Below are 27,392 nucleotides of genomic sequence, written 5' to 3' on the forward strand. Positions count from 1 at the left end.
GTGCAGGGACTTTGCTTGTGCTTTCTCCACTTTACAATCTTCCACATTGCAGTTGTTCCCCTCACATCTTCTGACTCCATTACATACTGCTGCAACATGTCCATATTCTTAACGAAAAATACCTGAGAGGAGCTCTCTCATATCGCCTCACCCTGCAACTCAAATAATCAAGGTACACTCTTTCCGGCAATTCCCCTTCAAAGGTCAAACGCACAGACTTACTGTCCTCCTTCACAGAATGTAGTCATTCTTCTCGCCTCACACACACCTGCAACATCCCGAAATGACTCATGCCTAGTCCACACGTACACGAGTATTTTTTGAAAACTTAGCTTTTTCTATGCATTTTGGCCTTTCGTCTACACGCAAACTGCGTTCTAGGTCACTGAAAACACACCTTTTGGAAAACTCCTTCCAGGGTGAAGAATTCCAGACACTCCGTTTTCAGTGTTGACGTGTAGACAGGGAAAAATTCGTTTTTGGCTTGTTGCTGGCTTTTTTCCGTCTTCTGATTGGCGTTAGGGTTAGGGTTATATCGCTGCCTGTTGGTTTGGCATGCTCTTAACAGCACATTCATTGCGTTAAGTAACATATGTTTTTGCGTTTTCATTTGGCGTTCTTCTAAACGGTGCTGTAAAGTTCATTCATTCATTCATTCATTCATTCATTCATTCATTCATCTTCAGCCGCTTCTCTGGGGTTGAGTCGCGGTGGCAGCAAGCTAAGTAGGGCACTCCAGACGTCCTAGGCCAGATTGGACATGTAGTCCTTCCAGTGAGTTCTGGGTCTACCCCGGGGTATCCTCCCAGTCGGCCGTACCCGGTAAACCTCCAAAGGAAGGCGCCCAGGAGGCATCCTAATCAGATGCCCGAACCACCTTAACTGGCTCCTTTCGACGCGAAGGAGCAGTGGCTCTACTCCAAGCTATCTTCACCCTATTGCTAAGGCTGAGCCCAGACACCCTACGGAGGAAACTCATTTCAGCCGCTTGTATCCGCGATCTCACCCTTTCGGTCACTACCCAAAGCTCATGACCATAGGTGTGAGCTTTGCCTTCCAGCTCAGCTCCTTCTTCACCACAACCGTCCGGTACAATGTCCACATTACTGCTGATGCTGCACCAATCCACCGGTCAATCTCCCGCTCCATCCTACCCTCACTCGTGAACAAGACCCCGAGACACTTGAACTCCTTCACTTGAGGCAACAACTCATCCCCAACCCGGAGGGAGCAATCCACCATTTTCCAGTAGAGAACCATGGCCTCAAGACTTAGAAGTGCTGACTCTCATCCCAGCCATTTCACACTCAGCTGCAAACCGCCCCAGTGCGCGCTGGAGGTTGCGTTCGACGAAGCCAACAAAACCACATCATCTGCAAAGAGCAGAGATGCAATTCTGAGGTTCCCAAAACTGACACACTCCTCACCTTGGCTGCACCTTGAGATCCTGTCCATGAATATCACAAACAGAATCAGAGACAAGGGACAACCTTGGCGGAGTCCAACACCCACCGAAAACGTGTTAGACTTTGTGCCGAGAATACGGACACAGCTCTCACTTTGGTTATACAAGGACCGGATGGCTTGTAGCAACTGCCCCGGTACCCCATACTCCCGCAGTACCCCTCACAGAGTGTTCTGGGGTACACAGTTGTAAGCCTTCTTCAAGTCCACAAAACACATGTAGACTGGTTGGTCAAACTCCCATGCCCCCTCAGCACTTCCGCAAGGGTAAAGAGTTGGTCCGTTGTTCCACGGCCAGGACGGAATCAGCATTGTTCCTCCTGGATCTGAGGTTCAACAATCGGTCGGAGCCTCCTTTCGAGCACCCTAGAGTAGACTTTCCCAGGGAGGCTGAGCAATGTGATGCCCCGATAATTAAAGCACACCCTCCGGTCCCCCTTTTTGAATATGGGAACCACCATCCCAGTCTGCTACTCCACAGGTACTGTCCTGACCTCCACGTGACACTGAATAGGCGTGTCAACCAAGACAGCCCAACAATGTCCAGAGCCTTCAGCAACTCAGGGCGAATCTCATCTACACCCAGCGCCTTGCCACCGATGAGCTTTTTAACGACCTCAGAGACCTCTGCCAGGGATATGGGTAGGGTTGCCAACCGTTCCTTAAAATAAGGAATCGTTCCTTATTACATATAAAATATATATATATATATGTATATATATATATATATATATATATATGTATATATAGTGTGTGTGTGTGTGTGTGTGTGTGTGTATAGTGTAAGGCACATTATATTTGTTGTGCCCGCGCCGCCTCGTCCATCCAACCCCTGTCCCTGTCCCCTGTTCCTTATTTCCATTTCAAGGAGTTGGCAACCCTAGATATGGGTGGAGTGTATGTAATATCATTATAATATAGCCTAATAGATTGTGCAACGTTCTCCAATATAATGCTGGCACAAAAACAGGGAATAGAAGAGGGAACATAGTAAATGTAACAAAAAATTAAGTGGAGAAAATATATATAAATGATTCAAAATAAGTTTGCATACAGTTAATTCTTTTCAATTGTGAACACAGTATAAATGCATTTATACAAATACATCTATTTGATGCTGGATCAAATAGATGTATTTGATCCAGCATCTACCATCTACTCATCTACATCAAAACTACCATCGCCCGGAAGTTTTCCTGCTCGAACGAATTTACTCGTAAATTTTGCGTGTGAGTGACTGACAAAAACTGCAAGTTGGTGGGTACTAAGACACATTTCGACCTGCCAACATCCGGGCGGACATGTTTACGGCGCTGGCCTGGTTTTGCCATGAGATTTATCGGCCCGGTGAAGGAGGCGGGTGGGTTAGCATTGGTAGGTAGCGTTGCAAAAGAAGCTAGCTAGCATATTCTCTTCTCTCCAAGTAGTTGAGCAAACTTTTCACAAGCAACTGTCACTGTGTGAAATTGGACGTTTAATTATCAATGACTAAAACCAGGAACAGTAATCAACATTAACTTACTTCATTACTTTTCGTCAAGTTCTGTCTGTGTCGTGGCAAGAGGTCGCCCGTGGTGATCGTAACCATAGCAACAGCCTACACCCGCGTATTGTCGCAAAGGACGCACGCAGGAAAGCGTTTTACGGTAGCTGGATTCGACGACAGACGTGTGGGGGAATAAATTAATAGACTTGTAGTTATCCATTCGAGCCATTATCCAAACCGCTTATCCTGCTCTCAGGGTCGCGGGGGGAGGCTGGAGCCTATCCCAGCAGTCATTGGGTGGCAGGCGAGGAGACACCGTCGACAGGCCGCCAGGCCATCACAGGGCCGGACTCTAAATTAGTCATCTGAGTACGATCGTCAGCCCTTACATGCACATAAAGCTGAGCATGCGGATGATACTGGGTTTAGTTTGTTAATCAAATATGAGCTACCGCTTTTCATGCGTGATAAATTACTAAATGTATTGTAGCGAATTCGGGGGACAACGCACCCACAGGAAATGCCGCGGCCGGTACGCGAACCCGTATCACCCGCACCGCAGGAGATATAGCTAACCGCTAGACTAAAGGGTCAGATCCGCGAGCCAGCGGCCAGCGTGTCTACTGATCCATGCACGTTACAGTATTATGAGTGCGTGTGAGAGGACCAAATTGCGTGAGTGTCACGCTCAATGCGTGAGGGTTGGCAGCCCTGCATACCGTAGTACGGTATAATAAACATTTTATAGCTCACAAATGAAACAAAGGATTTGCAACATTGGTAGGGAAAGTCTCCAGTTTTATTTAATCCATTTTATACAACAGAATAGTACATGCAGGATAATGTCGCCACCAGGTGAATACTGCTTTGTAAAGAATAAACAATACAAACTAAACTTCCATGTACACATTACTGCTGCTGATACTGCAGATAGGACATTGAAACTAAGAGGAAAACAAATAGTAAAAAAGGCTTCTGATGTGATTTTTGCACATCAGAAACACAGCTGTCAGACTATCTTGGTTTTATTAATGGCTAGATTGTGAACTCGGTAGTTTTGTGGGTCTGTCAAATGGAGGCTACCCCTAAAATTTGTTTTACATTTAGGTGTTAGTCATCAATTGGGCTGGTAGGAGTTCTCACACAAAGACTGTTGGTGTTGGACTGATCTTCAATCCAAACGTATGACGACTTGACCTCGTCTTGCTAGGTGCGACAAGCTTAGCCATCGTTAATTACTTTTCATAGAAAGAATGTGATTTTATTACTGACACGTTACAGATCGAGCTATTCTGCGCATTGCACAATGGGGACATTTTCACGAGACTGCTGAAAGACTGCCACACCTAAACACTGGTGGTCACTGTAGTTGAATGCTGTAAATCAAAATGAAATGGGTGTACGTCCTTCAAGGAAAGGCGAAACGAACAGTCAAGGATACACACGCACAAAAACTGACTGTGAACTCTCCCTTTTTTTAAGACAAACAAAATACACACGCCACTGTTTAGTCCCTTCCTCTCTCTCCTACTCACACACTTTCTATTTTACAATCATTAAGACACAGACATAAACAAAACCACATCCTATTTCCATTTCTCAGTCGCACGTATGTTCACACCAACACATAGTCATCTAAGGACGTACAAACACATGTGACCGTACAGCTTTCTAAAATCTCTAAAATGCACACACACACATACACACTGATTCAAAAAGGTGAGGTTCATCCACAGAGGAGGGCTAGTGTTTACTACCGTTTATACCCGAGTTACTGGAAAACCTCTCCCGTCTGTCCGCCCCCCTACCAGAGATGGAGAAGGTAGCACTCACACGGCGGCCCACAATAACAAACATGACATAACCGCTGAAACCGGCTTTGAGATCTCACTCACGAACGGTTCGATCGGTGCGGTGAATCTTCACGGTTATGCCCACCGATGTGCATCTTCATCCTGTTAATTTCCGCAATAGTTCAGCTACGATCTGTTGGTGTGACTTAAATGCTGTATCATGACCCCTCGTGTTGTCCTCCTGTGGCTAATTTCCACGCTTTAAAATGTCATCTGATCTGGTGTGAAAGGGCAAAAGGCCACTGGTTTAGCCAACCTATAGTGAGTAATCCATAATCAGTTCCCACTGAAAAGCATACGACTTAAGTCAGTTTGACCTCACTTAGGTTATTCTGCCCTATGTTATACTTTACAAAAAAGTGCTAAATCCTGTAATTGGCAACTGCTAAGTCCTATTACAAGCAGGTTTCGTTAACCTTCAAAGCGACATGTCTACAGTAAGTATCACATCTAACGATGGATTTGATTAAAAAAAATAAAACAAGTATTAAATCCTGTGTGAATTGTGATAAGTGACGGGGAGACTTGCAGCCAGATTAAGCGCGTCTCTCTGACTCAGCTCGGCAGTCCTGGTCTCTCCCCTTTTGTCTTCTTCTACAGCAGACTGGATGGCACGGTGGTGAGCAGCTAGGTCAGACCGCTGGACGCTCATCAAAGCAGGCCGGACCGCTAGGCCGTAACTCAGCTCAGTCTGGAGCAAGGGAGCATAGAGAGAGATAGAAGGAAGAGAGGGAGATAGATGGACACGGAGAGTAAGTGAGATGGAGAGAAGAGAGGGAGAGAAAGAAGACATCACAAACCCCAGCCAGCCTCAGAGCAGTTACACTACCACTCAAAAGGTTAGACCTAACCAAATTATAACTAAAGATAAAGAAAAATACATCACTTATTGGAATGCTATGACAGGCTCACGACACAAACTAACAACATATTTGGGCGCTAAGCAGACAGTAAACTGTGGCAGACTACCTAACCACAGGGCTGGCTGCCCACAGAGGACACGCTGTGCCGTCATTGAGATAAAGGGGCGCTGTAGAGACAGAATGTCAAAACCACAGAAATATTAGGGAAGAATTCTTTTGAAACATTTGAAAAAAAAAAAAGCCAAGAATTTCCAAGTCTGACAGAAAGGCAGAAATCACCCCTCATTTCGGGGAAAGAGACAATGTGCAGTGCTGGCCGCTAAATATGTCATTTCCTGTCATAACAATAGAGACCATCAGTAGGATGTAGACATACGGACATTCATAAATAGAACTGTACTGACCATATTCTACTTACTGCCACCATCTCCTTTAACATCTCTATTTTATTCTATTATCAGTAGATCTTCTTTTGTTATCTATTGAATATGGGATATTGTGTCAGAAAATGTAAGTACACTAACCGGATATATATACATACATATATATATATATACATATATATATATACATATATATATATAGCATTTTTTTCCAAAACCGTCAATGGTGTTGAGTGTTCGACTAATGAGGAGTGGATGCATATATATCTTAGCATTATCTTTCATAATTGTAATTGTGCTTTAGCAACACATGCCAAATGCCAGGCCAATAAACTATTGAACTGAATTAAAATTGAAGAAGAGAGGATGGAGGCAGATTGAGAGAAAGAGAGACAGAGGGGGAGAGAGGAGGAAGACAGGGATGGAGAGAGAGAGAGACAGACAAAGAGAAAGAGAGATAAGAGGAAAAACAGAGAGAGAGAGTGGGGGACGGAAGGAGAGAGGAGGGAGACCAGAGGACAGAGAGAGCAGATAGATTAAGAGGGAGAGAGCGAGAGAGAGGAAAACGAGTCAGGGAGAGAGAGCAAGAGAAGAGATGAGGCAGAAAGGGAAAGGGGGGGACAGTGAGAAGACAGAGAAAAAGAAAGAGCGAGATAGTGAGAGACGCACACAAAAAAAGAAAGAGTGAGTCAGTCCATCAGCAGTCACTTAGTTGTCCCACAATGCCTCGGCTCTGTTCCATCTCTTGCCATTAGAAAATGTCGGCAGTGTTTCACGCCGCTTTATTACACAATCACACGGGGCCAGTCTTCCTTGCCAGGCTGCTTGTCCTGCCAGGCAGTGTCACCCTTTTCCTGACAGACCTCCCCTGAGAGTTCATCTGCTTTCAGGCCATCGAGACAAAGTATTAAAACAACAACAACCAATCTTATTTCCAAAGAAATGCTCACCCAAGGCTATGGGTAATGTGTGAACAAGGCTATGGGTAATGAGTAATAGTAGACATAGTATTATTCATTGTGCACTGGAATATAACTAGCTAAACATACTGGCACACTCATGTCTATGACCACACACACACACGCAAATATATAGTCACTGTGTACACAAACACCCACTGACAAGAAAACCACAGGCGGGTCACAGTAAATGAAACATAAAATAAATTCCACAACCGAGTCTCTGCCACACCTCAGTGGACATGTGGCAGCCACATCAGCAACTGAGCAAAGGTTCACGTGAAAAATGTCAACCCCGGTTACTGGTGAGAGATGTGAAGACACGTGCCATCTAGAGCCAGAGAGACATGTCTAATTAACGGTGCGCCGCAGCGCCTGAAACTCATTTGGTTTCATCACGCCATGACACATGACCATTCACGGAGACATATTTGTGAAGTGAGGGTATATCACAAGGTGTTGGCAGCTGAAATCCAGGTCTTTTTCCTCCGTTAATGGACGTCATTTTATCCATCTGGGACATGGGGTGGGGTTACATAATACTAACTGGCATCTTCGCCCCGGCTGGAGGCGCTCTCCCCGGACCGCTGCTGAGTTGTAGTCCGGGGGGTGAGGGGGTGGGGGTGGGATGAACGCTGGCACAGCGGCGAACATGTTCCTACTCAAACAGGGGAAATAGTTGAAACGTGATGACGGCGTGGTGATGTTTCTGTTGGACAGATAACCCTACCAAATCTGCAATAATAAAAAAAAATACAGTACAACAGTGTTCCCATATAGTCTGATGGGAGTTTTTAAAACATTAGCTTTTCGCTGTTAGCTTCGGTCTGAGGATGCCATTTGAGGATTGCCGAATCTCATGTATCTTCTGGTGTGAGTCTCACACTCTCGCCACACCAAGGCAACTCTCATCCAAGAAAAGTCTTTCTGGGATAGTAAAGGTTAAAACCAACGCTTATCTCCGTGTTGAACAAATACTCTGTAAACAGCCAGCTAGCTTTCGTCAGCTGTCTAACGTTAAGTGCACGGCAGTACAGAATGAAAGCAACGTGCGCGAACTCTCACTCCGGCCAGTTTACCAAAGTAGGCAACTCTGCCATTTTATTTTAACCCCCCCCCCAATTGCATTGTACCCCAATTGTAATTGCATTCCACTCTTCCGAGCCGTCCCGGTCGCTGCCCTACCCCCTCTGCCAATCCGGGGAGGGCTGCAGACTACCACATGCCCCCTCCTATACATGTGGAGTCACCAGCCGCTTCTTTTCACCTGACAGGGAGGAGTTTCACCAGGGGGAGGTAGCGCGTGGGAGGATCACGCTATTCCCTCCAGTCCCCCCCTGAACAGGTGCCCCAACCGACCAGAGGAGGCGCTTGTGCAGCGACCAGGACACATACCCTCATCCGGCTTCCCACCCACAGACACGACCAATTGTTTCTGTAGTGACGCCCGACCAAGCCAGAGGTAACGCGGGGATTCGAACCGGCGATCCCCGTGTTGGCAGACAACGAAATAGACCGCTCCGCTACCCGTACACCACCCTGCCGTTTTTTTTTTTTACAAGGATGGGAACTGTTTACCGCTGAGCTGACGCCACACTAGCCAGAATGGCTGCTACACTTCGTTTGTAGTTTTCGCTGCGAGAGGGAGGGACGGGTCAGGGACTTTTAACAGTTAACTAACGTCCCTGTCACCGCATCTCGTTTTGTAAGTCCTACCAAGTTAGGCTGGATGTCTTGTTTGCTTGTCTAGTGGATACTCTGGACCACCAGCAGGTGTCCCCTGCTCGTCTTTACCCTGTGCTGCTGCGTGTCACATTGTTAGGTTTGAGTGTCGGGTGATATTTCCATAGTAATGTAACCGGTTACTTTCTTGCCCGGTGCGGGATTCGATACGAGGTGTACTGCACCACAAGGCGACATCGCTAACCGCTCGACTAAAGGGCCCCTAGCTAACGGGTCTTATTAGTAGTTACAGTAACATTTAAAAAAAAGTTATTTCCGTTTCTTTTGTCTCGTCCCTTTCGACGCGTAGCCACAATCAGCTTTGCCCTTCGTGCCGCCCTCACTTTGAAGTTCGGGCCGAGCATGTTTGTGTGCCGCACAGGACGTGGCTACTCCCCACACTTCCTGCGGTGCTGCAGATAGAAGGTACCCCTGGAAAAAAAACAACGGTCTTTTAATTTACAAAAAAAGAAAAGAAAAAAGGTCTTATCTGTGGTCAGCTTCCTTCCACCGAGATGAATTGGCAGTCACAGTTGCCCCCATGGCAAAAACTACGAACACGCATACACGACACTCGGTGGAGACACAGACACGCCGGCGGCATTTTACTGGAACAGCCATAGGCGTTGGTTTGATTTCCCAGTTTCAAGCAGGCCAAAGTTGAGTTCGCCCAAGTGCTGATTTCGTGGGAAGGACAGAGGCCTACATGCGGTTCGCATGTGGTTCCCAGTTTGCCATTCTTTAGGGACAGTTTGCAATGAATGGCTCTGCATTGTTACAACACCATGTTGTAAGTGTGGTAAATTATTTTTGTTGCGATGGAGTTTTTATTCCTCCCCTTATGAAAAAAACAGTACACTTTAAGTACACATTTTGGAAGTATAATTAGGCATTAAAGGTATACAAACTTCAGGGAACTAAAGTACCCACAAGTCAGCTAATGTGTTACTACTCCCTGCTGCTAAACTGACCCACTTTTTAGTTTATAGACGTATACTCTGAAGTGAACTGAAAGTTACATGTAAAGTATACTTTGTGTCCTGTTGGGCTTGGAATGACTACACAAATACTGTGTGCGCTCAAATAGAGTATTCAACAAGTAGTAGTACAAGTAACGTTTAAGTGTACTATTCTCAGGTTCACCTTTTTACAAGTGTAACAAAAGTAAAATAAAAGTACACTTATTGTAAAGTTTGAAATGCTAAAAGTGCCCTGAGTTAAACTTATTTTTTTAAGGGTCAACAAGCAAAGAAACAAAACAAACGAGAAGCTATAAATTCACAATTAGATACAGAGATAAATTTTGGCTCCGGAAGACAAGAATCGGTGAATCAGAGTTGAAGCTACCTCCCTCTCTCCCTCTCTCTCTCTTTCTGTGTCAGTCTGTCTCTCTCACACTCTTTATCTAGCTACATCTGTCTCTCTCTATATATCTAGCTATATCTCTCTCTGTCTCTATCTTGCTATCTCTCTCTCTCTCCCTCTGTCTGTCTGTCTTGAGCTTTGAATTGATCCAGGGTTGTATGATGGAAGATGAACTTTTTTTGGATGTGTTAATGTAAAGGAGTTACTCTGTTAATATTGCAAAATATATGTGTCAGTTTGTTTCATGTAAAATAGAGATTTGTTTTAAAAACATTTTTTTTTCAAATTCTCTCTCTCTCTCCAAACCACACGTTAAATCACATCACAGTCCGCTTCTGTGTTCATCCTCTGACGCCTTGATGAGTTTGTTAATGACATGCCTCAGCCAAGGCCATGAAAATATGTCCGTGAGTGTGTATGTGTGTGTACAAGAGTGTGCACATGCATATGTTTGTGTGCATGCAGTGCATGCGTGTGTGTGTGTGTGCGGTCTGAGAGGGGTGTTGTTATCCACCGGGCAGGCTTTCAGCCCTGGGTTTCTGTCACTACTCCCTGCACCAGGCCCCTAATGTCTTTTTATTCTTCATCGCCAGTCCACGGGATTAGCCGGGGCCTTTTCTTCCGGGTGCTAGCGCGGGACAATCAGTGCAGCCACTTGTTATGCCGATCAGGATTCCCATAATGGAGAAAAAAGGAGACTTGAGCCGTTCAGGAGAGGAAAAAGGAGGAGGTGAGACTCAAGAAAGCCAAGGAGAAGAGAGGAGCAGAGGGAAGAGGAGAGGCGATGTATCTTACAAAATTATAAAGTGTTTTTGAACTGCTGGTTTTCTGCACAGGTCGATGCAAGAAAAATAGTTACCATCATTGTGCGCTTGCGCCACAGCAGCTCAATTCCCAGACAGGGATGCATTTCTGAATCACATGAATGTTTTGATTTGCAGTGAAACAGCTACAAAATATCCAAGTTACACAAGTCCAGTTTTAGCAGTTGAAACAAGATTGGTCCAGATTAAGTCAACAAATCACGACAGCACACACGAATAAAAACAGAGCGTTTGTGGTTTCAAGAGTTTCACTGGATGTCTTGTCATGGGACAAGTCTGTCTTTAAGGCCAACACCCTAAAATTAACATTGTCATAAAGACCAAGAGTAGGTAGTGGTTTTGTGTGTATGCGTGCATGCTTGTGTGTCAGACGCATACAAGCTAATGACCTTTTTGGAACTTGCATTACTTGGCGAAGAGAATAGGAACACTGGAAAAATGTATTCAGTTAACTTCTAGTTGATTACCAAGTCTATCTGCTACACAGATTTATCATCTCCGGATTTTCTTATCACGTAAGAAAACGCAGCAAAGGAAGACCAACTGGGAAAAGGAAACTATGATCAGTCTGTAGGCAGCCGTGACTGGAATTGATTGATTTCCCTGACTCAAACAATAGTCAGAGCCAACAAGGACATGGTGACCAATGAACGGGCGTAACAAAACTTTAGGAGTCTTTGAAATGCCTTGCAGTGCATGACTGAGGACCATATTCAGACATCTCACTGAAAGTCGGATACCATCAAACGCCATCAAATTTGACATCGCTTTAAACGGCATCATTATATCACTCGCAACACAACTTTTCCAGTCAAACAGGGGAAGAAAGTAAGTCTCTACTGCATCAACATTACACCTTAACACTCTTTCTCCCCAATTGCACTTGGCCAATTACCCCACTCTTCCGAGCCGTCCCGGTCCCTGCTCCACCCCCTCTGCCAATCCGGGGAGGGCTGCAGACTACCACATGCCCCCTCCGATACATGTGGAGTCGCCAGCCGCTTCTTTTCACCCGACAATGAAGCGTTTTGCCAGGGGGACGTAGCGTGTGGGAGGATCACGCTATTCATCCCCCCCAAGTTCCCCCTCCCCCCGGAAACAGGCGCCCCGACCAACCAGAGGAGGTGCTAGTGCAGCGACCAGGACACATACCCACGTCCGGCTTCCCACCCACAGACACGGCCAATTGTGTCTGTAGGGACGCTCGACCAAGCCGGAGGTAACACGGGGATTCAAACCGGTGATCCCCGTGTTGGTAGGCAACGGAATAGACCGTCGCGCTACCCGGATGCTCCACCTTGACAGTTGTTAAATGAGATGTTGGATGCGAATGGAAATACCAAAGTCGCCTAAAAGTCCTGTTGGGCCATGCCAACCTTGGCACAAAACTTCCCACTTTTGTTTTCCTTCGTTTTCTCTCACGACTTTCCTTTTAACAACAAAAATATCAGCCTTGCTGTTATTGGAGCAATTGGTTTGGTTCTCCTGTGTCCCGCTGATGGGCAGCAGAATTGGCTAGCGTTTACTCCAGACAGGGAAGTGGGCAGTGATCCACACGCCAACACAGGCATGCTGGCACCAAGCTGTTCCTCGTGATTCATCCTGCGAATCAGAGAGGAGTGTAGGAAAGGTGTTAACAGGAGTCAAGGGAGTGATGATGACACGCCATTTGTGTCCTCCTGTCTCACCTTCCTGTGGAGCCCCACGGTCGCCTTAGGGTGGAGAGATGCTGGTTTTTGCCAAGCTGACTCTATGAGTCTGCTTTTGCTTGCACAAATGTGGGATTTTTCATTTCGGTGTTAATTTTCACATGGCCGCTTTCACTCCATCTCCCTTTAACTCGCTTTCACACTAGCTTCCTTTCTTTTACTCACAATACGTGCATCGTTTCACATCTACACGTGCTATTCTGGATCTGAACTGAAACAAATTCCCCCGAGACACTTTCTGCAACGATGATGTGGACCAAAATTAGATCCTAAAAGCTGCGTGCTTTGTTTAGCCACCAGAGAATGAAGCTCTTTCTTTGAGAACATTCAAAGCAACAACAGTTGGATATAATCACCGCAATGACACGAGGCCCTCTAAACTTGGCAAACACAACTGGTCACATCATGGCTGCTTCATATCAGCTGAAGAGGGTCCCTCCCCTGACACGGTAATGTACAACCTCCTGAAGAGGCAGACTTAAATTATGGTTTGGTGTTTCTCTGAATGTTGTTGCTCATTATTAGAATATAAGTTTAAAGTGAAAAAAGTAGATGTTTCATATATTCATGAAAAGTTGAACCGAACACAAATGCTGCCCTATAAGGAATCCACTAGATCCTCACATTCCTACATGTCCCAAACTAGAAGCCGGCCAGTATAATCATACGCTTCTGTTGCTGAGGGGCTTTGCTAGTGGAAAAACAAAAAAAAAAAAACACGGTGAAGTGCCTTTCTCAAAGGTCACTGCAAAGTCCAGCGTAGTTACCATGGCAGGGTGCGGCGAGTTAAACGAAAGCTGGCACTCACCGTCCGTGCAGATGAAGCACTTGCAGAGACACACACACAGGCACAGGAGAAGGATGGCGGCCACGCCACACACGGAGATGAGGATAACCAGGGCTGGACCCACTGTGGCAAGCAAACACACACACGCACGCACGCACGCGCACACACACACACACACACACACACACACACACAATGCACACAAACAAGCTTTATTTCCAATATACAGTGTGTGCGTGTTTAAGAACGACATTGTGAAACATGACATCTGGACTAAAAATGTTAGACGCTGTGGTTTGGGAATAATGCTTTTTGTAGGATGCGGACCACTATAGCCTTTCCCCTACACTATAACATTACTGGTCTGAGTGCCCCTTCAAAGAAGCCAAAATTACCCGGGACTAAAATAGATGAGAGCCCACATCCACGGAACCAGACTTGCATTCCTCTACAGCTCAACTATTACCGTAAAACTTCGACTGATGATTTTTGTCACAATTTGACAAAATTTTGAGACGGGCTGGAGTAATTTACTTCTTCTATCTGAAGATTTGTCCACCGTCAATAACATCATTCAGACAGTTGGAATAAGGAAACGGGGTGGGGTAGAGAGAGATACAACGAGAAAGCTCTGGTGGGAGTCGTTTCCAGGGCGCTAATGGCTACCTTGGTCACAATGGCATAAATTTTTGCCAAAATGAGCGCCTGACTGTGCATATTGTTCTCATGCAATTGCTTTCATTGTGTTGCTCGTAATAACACATGACGCCACGATCACAGATTTTAGTTGCCTATTTCAGTCTCTCCTGTGGTTAGCATTAACCAGTTTACATTGCGCCAAAGTGTTGCCCGTGTATCATCCGCTAAACAGAGATGCACTTTAACCAGAATCAGACAGTAACTGTGCAGGACTGGCCCAGGTATCACTGACAGATCACGAGCTCATCTTAAGTGAAATTGTCTGTATCTGTTTCCTGTTAGATAATTTCATTGATTTTTCCAGGCAGACTGTACCTAATTGTACCGTTCTCGCCATTTCCCTGCTTCACACTGAAACAGAGGCATATGCCAGTGGAACAATTAAGAGGTCAGGTGCATTGCTTAAGAGCAAATTAGAGGTAACCACTGAATTTTTCCATTTCCCCATCCAGATTTTGGCAGCTGTCTAGAGGTTTGAAACCACGGCTTTTTGGGTTACACGCTCGCTCCCTCTAACCTCTAATTCTTAAAGGGAAACAATTTTGAGCATTATTTCTATATAATTATGTTGCAGGGATAAAACTCCATTTAGCAGCCATGATAATTATCAGTCTTCTGCGTGCCTCTGTAATGCCGCAAAAAAATGTGTGATAAAGTTGGACTGGCAAATAATTTTACTGGCAGACGGTACATGAAAGGGAAAGTGGGAAGATGGTGGCACGAATTTACATCTGCGGCGGCCTCACCCAGTACCCGTGTAGGAAGAGGGCGGCGCGAAGTCATGTTTGCGACGTCCATGCACTGTCTTTGTGCACGTCTGCATCTAAGTTTGTGTCTTCATTTGATGGCTGGGAGAGCTGATGCTGCATCAGCTGGGAGAGCTTGGTCTGCTGGATCCTGTGGGCCCAGGGACCACGGCCCTGCCTGGAGCTGTGCCCGAGGAGGTAACACCAAGGGCGATGTGACAGCATGCGGAAGTGGGGCAGGCTAAGCTAACTGCTAGCCCATGCAGAACGGCAGTTCCGATAGCACCGAGGGCGGTCTGGCGGTGGCCTCGCCTGGTGTTGACTGTGGTGTTTTTGGTGTTGTCGTGTGGAGTGCGGGGAGGTGTGTTGAAGGTGTCTGGTTGGGACAGCTGGTGTTGGATTTGCTGGGGGAGCCTGGTCTGCTGCGTCCGGTGGGCCCAAGGACCACGGCCCTGCCTGGAGCTGCGCCTGAAGAGGCAACACCGAGGGCGGTCTGACAGGACGCGGAAGCAGGGCGGGCTAAGCTAACTGCTAGCCCATGCAGACCAGCAGTACCGACAGTCATCCTGGCTGGCGTTCGTTCTCCTGGACAGTGATTTTTTGTTGTTGTTTAGTTTGGATATATATGTTAGTTTGGATATGTGTGTTCTTGTAGTTTTTGGATATGTGTTTTTGTCTTTGTGTTGCACTGCTGGGGGCAACGATATTTCTTTTAATTTTATGTACGCAAGTACATGAAATGAAATGACAAACAAAGTGTTCCTGATTCCTGATGAATGTGAAAACGGACTTCCTGGTTGGTCGATAGGCTGCGTTGTATAAGAAAATGCAAATATCAACGCTACGTACGGTCGTATAATAATAATAATAACGTTATTTTATACAGCTGTGCGTAGTGTTGTTATTCACATTTTCTGATGCAGTGCAGCCTATCAGCAAACCAGGAAGGGCGTTTTCAGATTCTGCAGATTATCCACCAGTCACATCACAAGTGGACACTTTTCTGCACAATTTCAGCTTATATCAGAAACACACAGATTGTTCAGGATTACGGCTGCTGATGGAGCGTTACCCTACAACATACAGAGAGACATAATGTTGGCATTGTTTCCCCTTTCAAGGCATAGAGCAGATCTGGATGCAGTTTATCACTGCATATATCTCAAACTCACAAAGAAAAATGTTGACGACCTCTCCCAATATCACATCCCCATGAATATTTTCATGTTGAAAGATCCACAGTTTGATAGTCACGGTTTGGACATTTGTGCCATTTGACCAGCCAACATCTAACCTCCTCACCGTTGGTATTGAGGGACACTGACATCGGTTTCTCCAGGCCCTGGTGGTGTACGATACATTTGACGGACAGCTCGTTGAGCAGCCCTGACTGGAGGAGCAGAGTGCTGGTCACCAGCGTTGTGCCATCTCCCTGTTCGTAGGAGGAGGAAATGGGCGGTCCCAGCGTCCGGTTGTCCCCCCCCACATTCCATGTGATCTCCGCTGCGGGCCGGGACCGAGTGGTGCAGTTGGCCTCGATCACGCCGGATGACGCGGTCACATAGGCCACCTCTGGTTTCGGTAACACTGCGGAAAAGGAAGGGAAAATTGGGCAACACTTTGACACTTATGATATTTTAAGCAGAGTTTATTCCTGAAACTAACATAAGGAACAATAAAACACATGTAAATATATTTATATTTCCTGAAGCGCCAACTAACATTTCTTGCACGAAACCAATTTAGGTGTGTCAAAATAAGTAAATTCCCATTTTTAGAGTGAAATCTGCCAAAATTTGCATGGGCAATCTATTAGTCACAGGAATGTGTCACACTTTTAAAATGTTGTTTTGTTTGTGTCATATTCATCTCATGTTTATCAGCCTCTGTGATGGTGTCGGCCATTGTGTATTGTCTGAGCCCACAGACAACAGACTGCATGATGGAACGACAGAGATGGAGAGACAGAGTATGCCATGTGTCTATCGCTCCCTCTCTATTCCTTGGATGCAATGACACATGCCCTTCCCAGACTTGCTGGCCTGTAAACAACATCTCTCTTACAGACAGTACGCAGAAGAAGAACAGCTTTTTCTTACTCTGTGTGTGGGCACGCACACGCTCCTGTGTGTCTTGTCTTTGGTTTGGTCATTGAGAACAAAAGCAAAGCTTGTTTGGCAGACAAGGAGAAGGATATTCTCTCTCTCTCTCTCTCACACACACACACACACACACACACACACACACACACATTTTTGTACGTCAATCTTTCCAAGGACCCTTACTGACTACATTCATTCCCTGGCCCTTAACCCTAACCTTAACCATTAGAACTACGTGCCTAACCTGAACCTGAACCTGAACCTAATCCACATCCTAATTCTAACCTTAACCCTACACACAAGACCTAACCCCAAAACAGACCCTGAGAGAAGTGAGAGTGAGGACTGGCCAAAATGTCCTCACGCTGATGTTTAAAAACTCAAATGGGTCTTAACAAAGATAGAAGTTCAAGAACACACACACGCACGCACGCACACACACACAGAGGCCTTGTGTCTAGGAAAACAGTGAGGCACTCATCCCCTGGGCTTTCACCCAAATTAATCAGCCCCTCTTCCCTTAACACCCCTCCCTCAGCTCAGTCAACATTATCAGACACCCCCCCCCCCACACACACACACACACACACATACACACAGACACTTTCTCCCTCGGAGAGAAAGATCAACAGCCACTTATTCCATTGGAACAACGTTTTTCCAAGAGCCTTCCCACTTGCCAGTTAAACTCTTGTCGGACAGCAGCTGTGAGCATCATTTACCGGACACTGGGGTCCAGAGCTCTCCTGCACGGTGGCAGCAGTGGATGAACGGGGTTGTCCGGGGTTAAGCACCACTACGGGACGTGAAGCACAATGGCAGGTCATAAAAGTAGTCTGGTGGCTACTCTAAAGCAACTCTCACCACAGAGCTGCCTGAGGTTTGTTTACACACTTTGCTTCCCTTTCCTGTCCTATATCAGGGGAGTGTACACACTCAGCACACACAACACACGTACATACACACACACATACACAACACCTCATTCCATCACTACGTTTCCTTCCAGCCCACACTATCTCACCAGTGTGTGTCGACATCATCCGGAAAGTATTCTCAAAGCCCTGCGGTGCAGCAGCATGTGGTCCTTATACATGAACTGATGAGCAAAATTATACAATGGCCGCCATCCATTTGGCACTTGGTAGTCCAGTGAGAGGGCTCTATAAACGCCCCCTGTTTGACGACAATGAGATTAGCTCACGCGTACACATTTTTCTTCTTCTACTGGCTGCTTAGAAAAAAAGTGTAAGCTGTTTCTTATATGTTCGAAATGATCCATCAGGACCAAACCTGTGAAGACATGACATCACCACGTTCCATGCTCGACCTAAGCCAACTGTATGACCCCCCCATTTGAGTTGTCTTTTAAAAACCCACCCGTCCGTGCACGCAGACCAATACACCCACATTGGAGGCGTTTACATTACCATCTCATCCGGAGTGACATGAGAGTCAGCCATACATCCATCTGTTATCCAAACCGCTTATCCTGCTCTCTGGGTGGCGGGGATGCTGGAGCCTAACCCAGCAGCCATTGGGCGGCAGGCAGGGAGACACCCTGGACAGGCCGCTGGGCCATCACAGGGCCGACCGACACACATTCACACCTCGGGACAATTTATTACGGCCGAATCACCTGACCTACATGTCTTTGAACTGTGGGAGAAAACCCACGCAACACAGGGTGAACATGCAAACTCCACACAGAGGACGACCCCGGGGCTCGAACCCAGGGCCTTCTTGCTGTGATACAACCGTGCTAACCACCGCGCCACCATACCGCCAACATGAGAATCAAAACCCTCCAGCTCCATGAGCATCCATTATTCTGACAGTAATAGCAAAAGGTAAATTCAACACCAATCATTCAATAAAAAGAAGCCACAATTCAGTCTTGAGTTGAAGCACAATGATGAGTGACGGAAGGACATACACATTACACGGCAGGTTTTGAACCGGCGACCATTTAGTTACAGGACACCGTCTCCAACTGTACATGCGCCCCCGTCGACTAACCTACCATACACCGAGAGGCAGGCGGTGGCTCTCCTGGTGCCCTCTGGGTAGGTGTGAAACTCACAGGTGTAGCAGCCCTCGTCCTCGGGGTTGACCGGCTGAATGGTGAGCTGCGTGTCTCCCAGCGATCGGCTGAGGCTCACCCTGCCCAGGTAGGGCTCCTCCATGATGGCGCGGCCGTGTTTGGCGTAGGAGGCCACGGTGGTGGTGTCACCCTGCTCGGCCGTCTTCCTCCACAGGATCTGCTTCACCCTCTCGGGGAGGCTGTACCAGCAGGACAGGGTCACCATCTTCCCGCTCACGGCTGTCTTATTACCCTCCATGCCCACATTCACTGAGACGACAGGAGAGAAGAGGGATACGGTTGAGAGGGGCTGTTTTCGCTGATGGGGAAAACTAGGGGATTTTGTTTGTTCGACGAGATCGCAAGAGACAAAGATTTAAAATTTGCATGAATAATTTCTACCATGGATCATGGATCTCTGCTCTCAGCCTCATTTGATAGGTGGATACCTGTGTACTGGACAACACATTTTGAATGGGTTTCAACCCACTATGTACAATGCCATTTCATAATAATTTACCAAAATGGGATAAAGATGGCTTTCAGGGGCATCTGGGTAGTGTAGCGGTCTATTCCATTGCCTACCAACACGGGGATCGCCAGTTCGAATCCCTGCGTTACCTCCGACTTGGTCGGGCGTTCCTACAGACACAGTTGGCCGTATCTGCGGGTGGGAAGCCGGATGTGGGTATGTGTCCTGGTCGATGCACTAGCGCCTCCTCTGGTCGGTCGGGGCGCCTGCCCGGGGGGAGGGGGAACTGCGGGGAATAGCGTGATCCTCCCATGCGCAATGTCCCCCCGGCGAAACTCCTCACCGTCAGGTGAAAAGAAGCGGCTGGCGACTCCACGTGTATCGGAGGAGGCATGTGGTAGTCCGCAGCCCTCCCTGGATCGGCAGAAGGGGGTGGAGCAGTGACCTGGACAGCTCGGAAAAATATGGGTAATTGGCTAAGTACAACTGGGGAGAAAAAAACGGGGGGAAAAAATCCCCCCAAAAAAGGTTTTCAGGTCAAAGCAGCAAAATATATGCTGGAAAAAACTGGCTCGTCACTAGTTTGCAGGTCATGCAATACATTTGTTGTGTACAATCTGCGTAATTCTACAAACACAAAGAGCGTGCTTCAAATTACGGTGTTGTCCATCGCTCTCCAAGGGCAATTTTGCAAATGAAATTATTGCATAATTGACCATGGACAAGAGTGACATCTCTAACGCCACATGCATTTTTCATTGCATTTTGACTTGGGCTGAATGTGTAGCTTAATGTCATATGATCAGTAGGTTACGGACTGCCTTTTTGTACATGTTTTGAACAGTGTTTCGTGACACTATCGGTCACGTTTTGAAATATTTGTACCCTCTAAATTTACGACTGGGTAAAAAAAAAAAAAGTTCATTTGTCGACTCCAAAAGACTTACAAAACTGTATGATTTGTCAGGCTTCAGACAAGAATTTGGCGTGTACATACGCATTCAAGTCGATATAAGAAACACTGTCCCAGGGTGTGTGTGTGGTGTGTGTGTGTGTGTGTGTGCGTGAGCGTTGAGCAGTAACAACAGGAAGCAGTGGTGCCGTCTGGGTGGGCTCTGACTTTCTTCTCTGGCCTCTGGTGCGGGAGGTCAAACCTCAGCCGACTACTTCCTGTTCAAGATTGAATCAGCAGAGAAAGCTGAGAAACTGCACTATGACACATAAACACTAGCAGGACTTCCCCTGTTGGCAGAATTAAAGAACTGAGGTTCAAATGTCGCTTGTAGACTGCAGGACTAAAACATCCCCCCTGAGAACAACGTGACGTTTGGAACAGACTGAGTGACAAAAATCGAGACATTTAAAAGAATTAGACCAAGTTTAAATTCTTACATCACTATGGAATATGCGTGTTTTCTTTTTTTAACAAATTATGACAAAAATAACTGTATTAATAACAACAATAATGGGCATCTGGGTAGCATAGCGGTCTATTCCGTTGTCTACCAACACGGGGCTTCGCCGGTTCGAATCCCTGTGTTACCTCCGGCTTGGTCGGGCGTCCCTACAGACACAATTGACCATGCCTGCGGGTGGGAAGCCAGATGTGGGTATGTGTCCTGGTCGCTGCACTAGCGCCTCTTCTGGTCGGTCGGGGCGCCTGTTCAGGAGAGAGAGGGGGAACTGGGGGGAATAGCGTGATCCTCCCACGTGCTACATCCCCCTGGCGAAACTCCTCACTGTCAGGTGAAAAGAAGCGGCTGGCGACTCCACATGTATCGGAGGAGGCATGTGGTAGTCTGCAGCCCTCCCCGGATCGGCGGGGGGGGGGTGGGGGGGTGGAGCAGCGACCAGGACAGCTCAGAAGAGTGGTGTAATTGGCCGGGTACAATTGTGGAAAAAAGGGGGGGGTGGGGGGGATTGTAAGTCAGTTTAGGAGTAGCGCCCCGTGTGGCTGGTAGGGATTCAGGGTGTCATCTGTGGACACCTCAGCAGGACATATGCGAGACAGAATTAGAAAGGTCTGACCACGAAACAAGCCTCAACTCACCAGTGACGTTCAGGCAGGTGTTCCCCTTCTGAAGCCCGCTGGGATAGACGTCGAAGATGCATTGATAGCAGCCCTCGTCGACGGGCCGCACCTTCCTGATGGTGATCGCGCTTGCATCATTGTGGGAGGTGTTGAGCTGCACACCGGGCTGGTGCGTGGTGATGCGGACCGGCACGCCCAGCTCGTATGCCAGCAGCACCTGGCCATATCTGTTCAGCCAGCGCACCTGCCGGACCTTGTCTTGAGTTCCCACTGTGATGTTGCAGCCCAGCGTGAACGGGCGGCCCGCCTCGGCACTCACACTGGCGGGAGCCATGACCTCACCTGAAATTAAACACACACACACACACACACACACACACACACACACACACACACACACACACACACACACAGCCACCTCGGGTTTAAAATTCCATCTTGTTAAATGTGAAAATGATTCTACAGTTGCCTTTACAAGAATAAAAATCACACACCAGTGGAACAACCCGTGACCACTTAATCCACTAACTTCTGCCTGGATGCTGAGCGTGTGACGGGTTACCTTGTATTGTAGAAATAATTATTCCTTCTATCCAGAGTAAAAGACACAGTGACAAGGCAGACCCCCACATCGCACACCGCAGCAGGGTCAGCAGCTCTCTTCTTCACCCAGTATCACATCCAGGAAGCAGCTACAACAGGCAGTCAAGTTTAGTGGTTGTTAGTCCTTGTCGTTTTGCACTCGTCACAGAAATGTACCTATCATGCCCCAATCCCTTGCTTACTTGCCGGCTTACTTCGATATAATGAAAAGTCAGTATTTCAATATTAGGCCCACAGATACTGTCCATATAGATATCCCTGGATGGATACTCTTCAGTTTATTTATTTATTTACCCCCCCCTTTTGTCCCGCCCCCCCCAATTGTATCTGGCCAATTACCCCACTCTTCCGAGCCTTCTCGGTCGCTGCTCCACCCCCCTCTGCCGATCCAGGGAGGGCTGCAGACTACCACGTGCCTCCTCCGATACACGTGGAGTCGCCGGCCGCTTCTTTTCACCTGACAGTGAGGAGTTTTGCCAGGGGGACGTGGCGCGTGGGAGGATCACGCTATTCCCCCCAGCTCCCCCTCCGAACAGGAGCCCCGACCGACCAGAGGAGGCGCTAGTGCAGCGACCAGGACACATACCCACATCTGGCTTGCCACCCGCAGACACGGCCAACTGTGTCTGTAGGGACGCCCGACCAAGCCGGAGGTAACACGGGGATTCGAACTGGGATCCCCGTGTTGGTAGGCAACGGAATAGACCGCCACGCCACCCGGACGCCCCGTTTTATTTTTTATATTCTCGGAACATTGTGCTATCTGGTATTTGTGATAATGCTGAGCATCTCAGATGTACAAACTGACTTGCATTAAACTTGAGCTGGAAGAGTTAAAGAGAAACAACGCTTCAAAAATATGCTCAAGTCTCGTTGAGGGGAATCTCACACCGCCGAGCACTTGATGCATGCGAGCTGTACCCTGACCCACCAGCTTTTAGCGTCTTCAGTGTAAAGACACATCCTCATCATCTTCATCATAGGACTTGTGAATACGACATTATATAAGCAAAGAATGAGCCTCGCCACAAACATACCCCTTGTCAGCTGTCCAGCCGTTGTGACTTGTTGAGTCTGCTGTGGGTCAGTTCAGTTGGAGCGTCATCTTACTGGCACACTGGCTGCTGTGGTGGGAGCATGGAGCCAGAGGATGACTTTACACTGAGGCAATGACAGCCCTCCCTCGGCCTTGCGGTGTACTTTGGGGCTGGTAAGAAAAAAAAAACATTTGGATAATCACCGTTTGTGATGAATTACATCCGTCGCAGAGCACCCGTAAAAACCCTCCCATGGCTCGGGGTTTGTGTAGCCATTGTCACGAGGAGTGTTTACTTTTAAACGCAATTACCGTGGTGCTTCAAATGTGCTGGAATCGACAGTAACAGCATTAACAACAGATGCTGATTCAAGGAACTTCACCTGGCGTCTAAACAGCCTGCGCCACCCCCTCAGGTAACACCATAATTGTCTGGCAACAACACATGCCACCTTGAGGTCTAGACAGCACCACCCACGAGATTTCAAAATCATTTAACTCCTGGGATCCCACCCAGGGGAGATAACACCGACCAGGTAATTGGTGCAAGAGAATGACAAAAAGATTACTCATCAGGAAGTTATCCCAGCATGCTCTCCTGGAATGCCTTGATGTGTTTGATGGAGGCATGGCACGCGCGTGTGTGTTGAAAGTGCAGACAGAAGCCGAGCCCAGCGGTTTACAGGCCGTAAACGTTTTGCGGTGAAGCTCCTGTGGCTGGCTTGCCGGGAAATGCACTTGCTGAGGAGAAGACAGCACTGTAAGCTAGCAGGCCCCCACGAGAGCCGCATCAAGTTCAGTTCTCCATGGCCCAGAGTGGCAGGCATGAACCGCGGGTGGTCGGACTACATGAGTGAATTGAATCTACAGTGAAAAAAGAGAAACCATAACCCACTGCAAGACAGACCCCCGGTCTAAACCTCAAAGCATCATGGGGGTTTTATTTGGTCTTTTACAACGCCAACCATCTGGATTCAAACGTGGCTCCCGCTCCTGTCTGGCGACGGCGATGGCTGCACCTTCTCTCCAAGTCTTTCCACTACAAACGGCTGCGGCAAACCTCATCTGATCCCCTGATACATGTCAGATGTATCAGGGGATCTGAACCGCAGGTTTTGGGAAGTCATTACCTCGTTCAAAATTAGCGGAGATATTACAGGAAGTTTGACTGGGAAAGTGCGCTATTCATTATAGCAAACTTTTTTCTTTCAAATAATGGATTCACACTATATTCCCAACCAGAGATGTCTACCTTTGGCCATCGCACACTAGAGCTGTTGAATAAGTGCCTTGCTCGAGGGCACACTGGCAGCAGAAAAAGCACAGCAAATCTTATTTTTCTCCTCCCGCCTAATTTTTTTCCACAAAATGATAATTTACCACCAGACGTCCCTTTCGTGACTTCGACGCCATCACAGCCTTATAAAAGAAACTGGAATGTTCAATATAAAACTATAATAAACTACAGAAATAGCAATGCAACTGCAGAACTAGACATCTAGAGCTAAATAAACCGCTGTTACAGATCCCATTGGTAAATCTTATTTCGAGCAAAGGACGCGAGGAAGACGAAAGACACCGAGGCCAAAGTTTTTGCATGTGGCATAAAATCCCAGTCGTAAAGAAAGTTTGCGCAAAGCTTAAACAACAGTGAGTTGTGAATGCTAATTACATTTCTAAACTAAACGGAGATCCTGAATAACGGGTTATTGTTGGCTGATAGTCCGGCTTAGCTAGCCATGTGTTAGAATGAGATAATTCTAAACGTTTGGAGAGTTTTGTTCAGCCAAGTGCAGCCAAGAAGTACAGTGTGACACAATTACATAGCCTGTAACGTCATGAAAAGAAGGACACTTACCCAGATTTCCCCCCCCCCCAGAAATAAACAGAACTTCAGCAAGTTTACCTGTAAAATTAATTATGCAATGGACAGTCATGCACACAAAAAGGCTATCGCAAAAAAAAAATCTAAACCTTACAGTTAGAACCTAAAAGCTTAAACTTAAAAGAAAGGCATCAGCAGCTCTTTGACAACTGTGTAACATGTACACACTAATCAACACAGCTTAATGACCCTGTAATGGCAATATGTCTTTGTCGCATGTGTACAGTGAATAGTTCGACTGACTGGGTAGTGTATTTGTCAAGCTGTAAATACTTGAACCGACTGGAAAATAATAACAAAACTCATTAATCCAACTATCCATCAATCTATATTATTCATAAAGACTCTCGGCTTACCCGCAGTAAGAAAGCAGCCTGCTGTCGAGGGTCAGGATGAGCTCTCTGTCTTCGCAGGGCCGGTTTACAGGTATTCTGAAGCGGCACAGCAGCAATCCATGTTTTATACATTAGGGTACGAGAGCACTGCGTTCATGTCTGCTCCCCACCTGCGACTGCCTGGAGCCTCGAGACCCCGGTCACTTCCAACGGACTGCACACCTTCCCCAGGAAGCCCGCGAGTGACCTCTTGTGGCGGCTTGTGCAATCGCCACGGTCCTTGAAAACCTTGTATGCGAAACAAGAAATCAGTTTCCGAGACCCACAAGAATGAATACAACACAATCTATATGTTGCCTGCCTTGACATGAAATACAGGAGAGTCTGGAGAAGGAGAGTCTGGAGAAGGAGAGTCTCTCAGATGGGATGAGGAGACAATCAGTGTTGTGTTGGAAAGCGAACCTGCTTACACACAACTCTCCATGGCACGTGGTTGAGTGTGAAATAGAAAAGCGGCTTCGGACTGTGTTTTTTCCACTGCCGAGACAAATGACCCCAAGACGACTGACAAAACTGACAAAAACTAAAGTTCAACCCATTCAACGTGTCTTTTACCTTGCCGTGTGCGACTCCGCTACTCCGACCAAAATCCCTTGGGAGCAGTGGCGTTTTCTCCCCGAGGCAAAGGGAAGCCAAGGGTTACCAACGGGTTTTTTCCTCAGACTGTAGTTTTCATTTTAATAAAAAACACTTCACAGTTTCGCTCATTCGGTAAGTCTTCTGCGCCGTTGCTGCCTTCTCTTCCCATTCTCCTCGAGTATTTCACAATGGGTGAAACAGCGCCTCTCTCGATAATAACATGTGTTGAATGTCAGTCAATGTATGTGGTGAGACGTGGTATTGCACTCCTACTATAGCTGTAGTACTACAGCAAGACGGTACTAGCGTGTACAAGTCCTGCATCTGTATGATACAATACTGGGCACTCTAATAGCTCATCGAGTTACATTATGTTGGCTGTTAGACCGGCAACATACTCCTATACCCCCCCCAAAAAAACCCCAAATAGATAAGATTATAAACATAGATTGGAGGTCTTGTCTTACTTGGCTTCCTCAAAAAAATTCCCCATGCCACGCCACTGCTTGGGACTGGGCCGAGAAGCAGCCAAATGAAACGTGGCCTGTTGCTCCCAGTACAGTTGTCTCTCTACGGCTGACCTCTGGCCTCGTGTCAGGGGTCATCACACTTTTTGTCACGCGACATTTCTTTAAGTAACAGATGTACAAACGGCCTTTCCAGACTGAACTGTGGCGAAGCTGGCCAGGTGAGTCGAGGCCCCAGAGAGAGACGGATCAAACTTGTTTACTGATGAACCTGTTTTGTCTTCCAGTCCACCGTGATAAAAAATGGCCTGCTAACACATCCGTTCATTGGGACCCTGCAGTGTACAAAGCTTGGTGTGGATTGTCTCCCACACTAAGATCAGCCTTCTGTCATATTCTCGAGCTGTATTTATGGAAGGGTTGTAAGAACTGATCATAATTTGTTTTCGAAGGTCATCAGTGGCTGTTAGCTGGCCAGTCTCCCCATTATAGAGTATATATAAATTATATAGATAAATCACTGATCGCTGAGAGCAGTTATGGCCAATTAAGCCACTGCCTAAGGACCCTTGAGCAACGTTCCGGTTGGTCAACAGGTACAACGACTTTGAAAAGAGGGAGAGGAGGAACAAAGGTATTAAAATATAATAGTGGACGGAAATTATAGGAATACGAACAACATTATTCATCCCCGAGGAGGAATTCAGGTGTTCAGCAGCAGATTGGGATCGGGTACAGGATTAGGGCAAAATAAATCACAAACATTAAGACGAAGCAAGACATAAACAAAAGGGACCGCAAAAGCACAAAACATTAAAACACATAAGAGAAGTGATAAGAGAGAGATTTAGGGGGAAGAGATACGGAGATTATTTCAG

At 46.9% G+C, this 27,392-nt stretch overlaps 1 protein-coding gene across 1 annotated transcript; it reads right to left on the minus strand.

Annotated features, from left to right (window-relative positions):
* Positions 1 to 3,739: 3,739 nt before the first annotated feature.
* On the minus strand, positions 3,740 to 25,570 carry LOC130131618 (OX-2 membrane glycoprotein-like). The gene is made up of 8 exons (XM_056301384.1): positions 25,430 to 25,570; positions 23,190 to 23,359; positions 22,112 to 22,241; positions 21,568 to 21,891; positions 18,986 to 19,315; positions 16,163 to 16,447; positions 13,437 to 13,538; positions 3,740 to 5,494 (listed from the first exon to the last, which is right to left on the minus strand). The coding sequence occupies exons 3-8, from the start codon at positions 22,179 to 22,181 to the stop codon at positions 5,490 to 5,492; spliced, it is 1,116 nt and encodes a 371-aa protein (XP_056157359.1). The 5' UTR covers positions 22,182 to 22,241; positions 23,190 to 23,359; positions 25,430 to 25,570; the 3' UTR covers positions 3,740 to 5,489.
* Between the last annotated feature and the right edge of the window lie 1,822 nt (positions 25,571 to 27,392).

The sequence above is a fragment of the Lampris incognitus genome, chromosome 21, assembly GCF_029633865.1.
Source record: "Lampris incognitus isolate fLamInc1 chromosome 21, fLamInc1.hap2, whole genome shotgun sequence".
NCBI lineage: Eukaryota > Metazoa > Chordata > Actinopteri > Lampriformes > Lampridae > Lampris > Lampris incognitus.

Excerpts from the sequence above, each read along its gene's own strand:
- LOC130131618 (XM_056301384.1), bottom strand. The coding sequence starts at position 22,181 with ATGTGGGGGTCTGCCTTGTCACTGTGTCTTTTACTCTGGATAGAAGGA. Across the intron at positions 19,316-21,567 it reads CACCTGCCTGAACGTCACTG|TGAATGTGGGCATGGAGGGT; the intron begins GTGAGTTGAGGC and ends CTGTCGTCTCAG. Across the intron at positions 13,539-16,162 it reads AGTGTCCCTCAATACCAACG|TGGGTCCAGCCCTGGTTATC; the intron begins GTGAGGAGGTTA and ends TGCTTGCCACAG.